This window comes from Charadrius vociferus, unplaced genomic scaffold, assembly GCF_000708025.1.
Source record: "Charadrius vociferus isolate BGI_N301 unplaced genomic scaffold, ASM70802v2 scaffold3423, whole genome shotgun sequence".
Lineage (NCBI taxonomy): Eukaryota > Metazoa > Chordata > Aves > Charadriiformes > Charadriidae > Charadrius > Charadrius vociferus.
The window spans coordinates 1,928-3,113 of NW_009647527.1; the positions used below are offsets into that span (position 1 = coordinate 1,928).

At 59.8% G+C, this 1,186-nt stretch overlaps 1 protein-coding gene across 1 annotated transcript in view; it reads right to left on the reverse strand.

Annotated features, from left to right (window-relative positions):
• The window catches only part of KEAP1 (kelch-like ECH-associated protein 1), a gene marked incomplete at both ends in the record, with an annotated part of 2,834 nt that extends 1,920 nt beyond the window's left edge, over positions 1-914 (reverse strand). Inside the window, one exon of the mRNA XM_009880799.1 lies at positions 425-914. Within this exon, the coding sequence (XP_009879101.1) occupies positions 425-914 (490 nt within the window). The remainder of the gene's footprint in view (positions 1-424) is intronic.
• Positions 915-1,186: the final 272 nt, after the last annotated feature.

Below are 1,186 nucleotides of genomic sequence, written 5' to 3' on the forward strand. Positions count from 1 at the left end.
AGGTTGAGGATGGGACCAGGATGGAGGTCAAGGATGGACCCAGGTCAAAGACAGGACCAGGATGGAGGTCAAGGACGGGACCCAGGTCAAGGATGGACCCAGGTCAGGGACAGGGATGAGGTTGAGGATGGGACCCAGGTCAAGGACAGGGATGGGGTCAAAGACGGGACCAGGATGGAGGTCAAGGATGGACCCAGGTCAAAGACAGGACCAGGATGGAGGTCAAGGACGGGACCCAGGTCAAGGATGGACCCAGGTCAAGGACAGGGATGAGGTTGAGGATGGGACCAGGATGGAGGTCAAGGATGGGACCAGGTCAAGGACAGGGATGGGGTCAAGGAGGGGACCAGAATGGAGGTCAAGGATGGGACCAGGTCAAGGACAGGGACAGGGTCAAGGAGGGGACCCAGGTTGAGGATGGGACCAGGATGGAGGTCAAGGATGGACCCAGGTCAAGGACAGGGTCAAGGACGGGACCCAGATCAAGGACAGGGATGAGGTTGAGGATGGGACCCAGGTCAAGGACAGGGATGGGGTCAAGGATGGGACCAGAATGGAGGTCAAGGATGGGACCCAGGTCAAGGACAGAGATGAGGTTGAGGATGGGGCCAGGATGGAGGTCAAGGATGGGACCCAGGTCAGGGACAGGGATGAGGTTGAGGATGGGACCCAGGTCAAGGACAGGGTCAAGGATGGGACCCAGGTCAAGGACAGGGTCAGGGTCAAAGACGGGACCAGGATGGAGGTCAAGGACAGAACCCAGGTCAAGGACGGGGACGAGGCCGAGGATGGGACCCCGGCTGAGGACATGGCTGAGGCTGAAGATGGAATCCAGGTCAAAGATGGGACCGGGAGTGGGGTCGAGGATGGGACCCAGGTCGAGGACATGGCTGAGGTTGAGGACAGGACCAGGACTGGGGTCAAGGATGGAATCCAGGTCAAGGACAAGGACGGGGTTAAGGATGGGATCAGGACGGAAGTCAAGGACAGGGCCACGGTCAAGGACATGACCCAGGTTGAGGATGGGGCCAAGGACAAGGATATGGAAAGGGTCAAGGATGGGACCCGGGTCAAGGACAGGGACGGGGTCAAGGATGGGACCAGGATGGAGGTCAAGGATGGGACCCAGGTCAAGGATGGGACCAGGGTGGAGGTCAGAGATGGGACCCAGGTCAAGGACGGGACC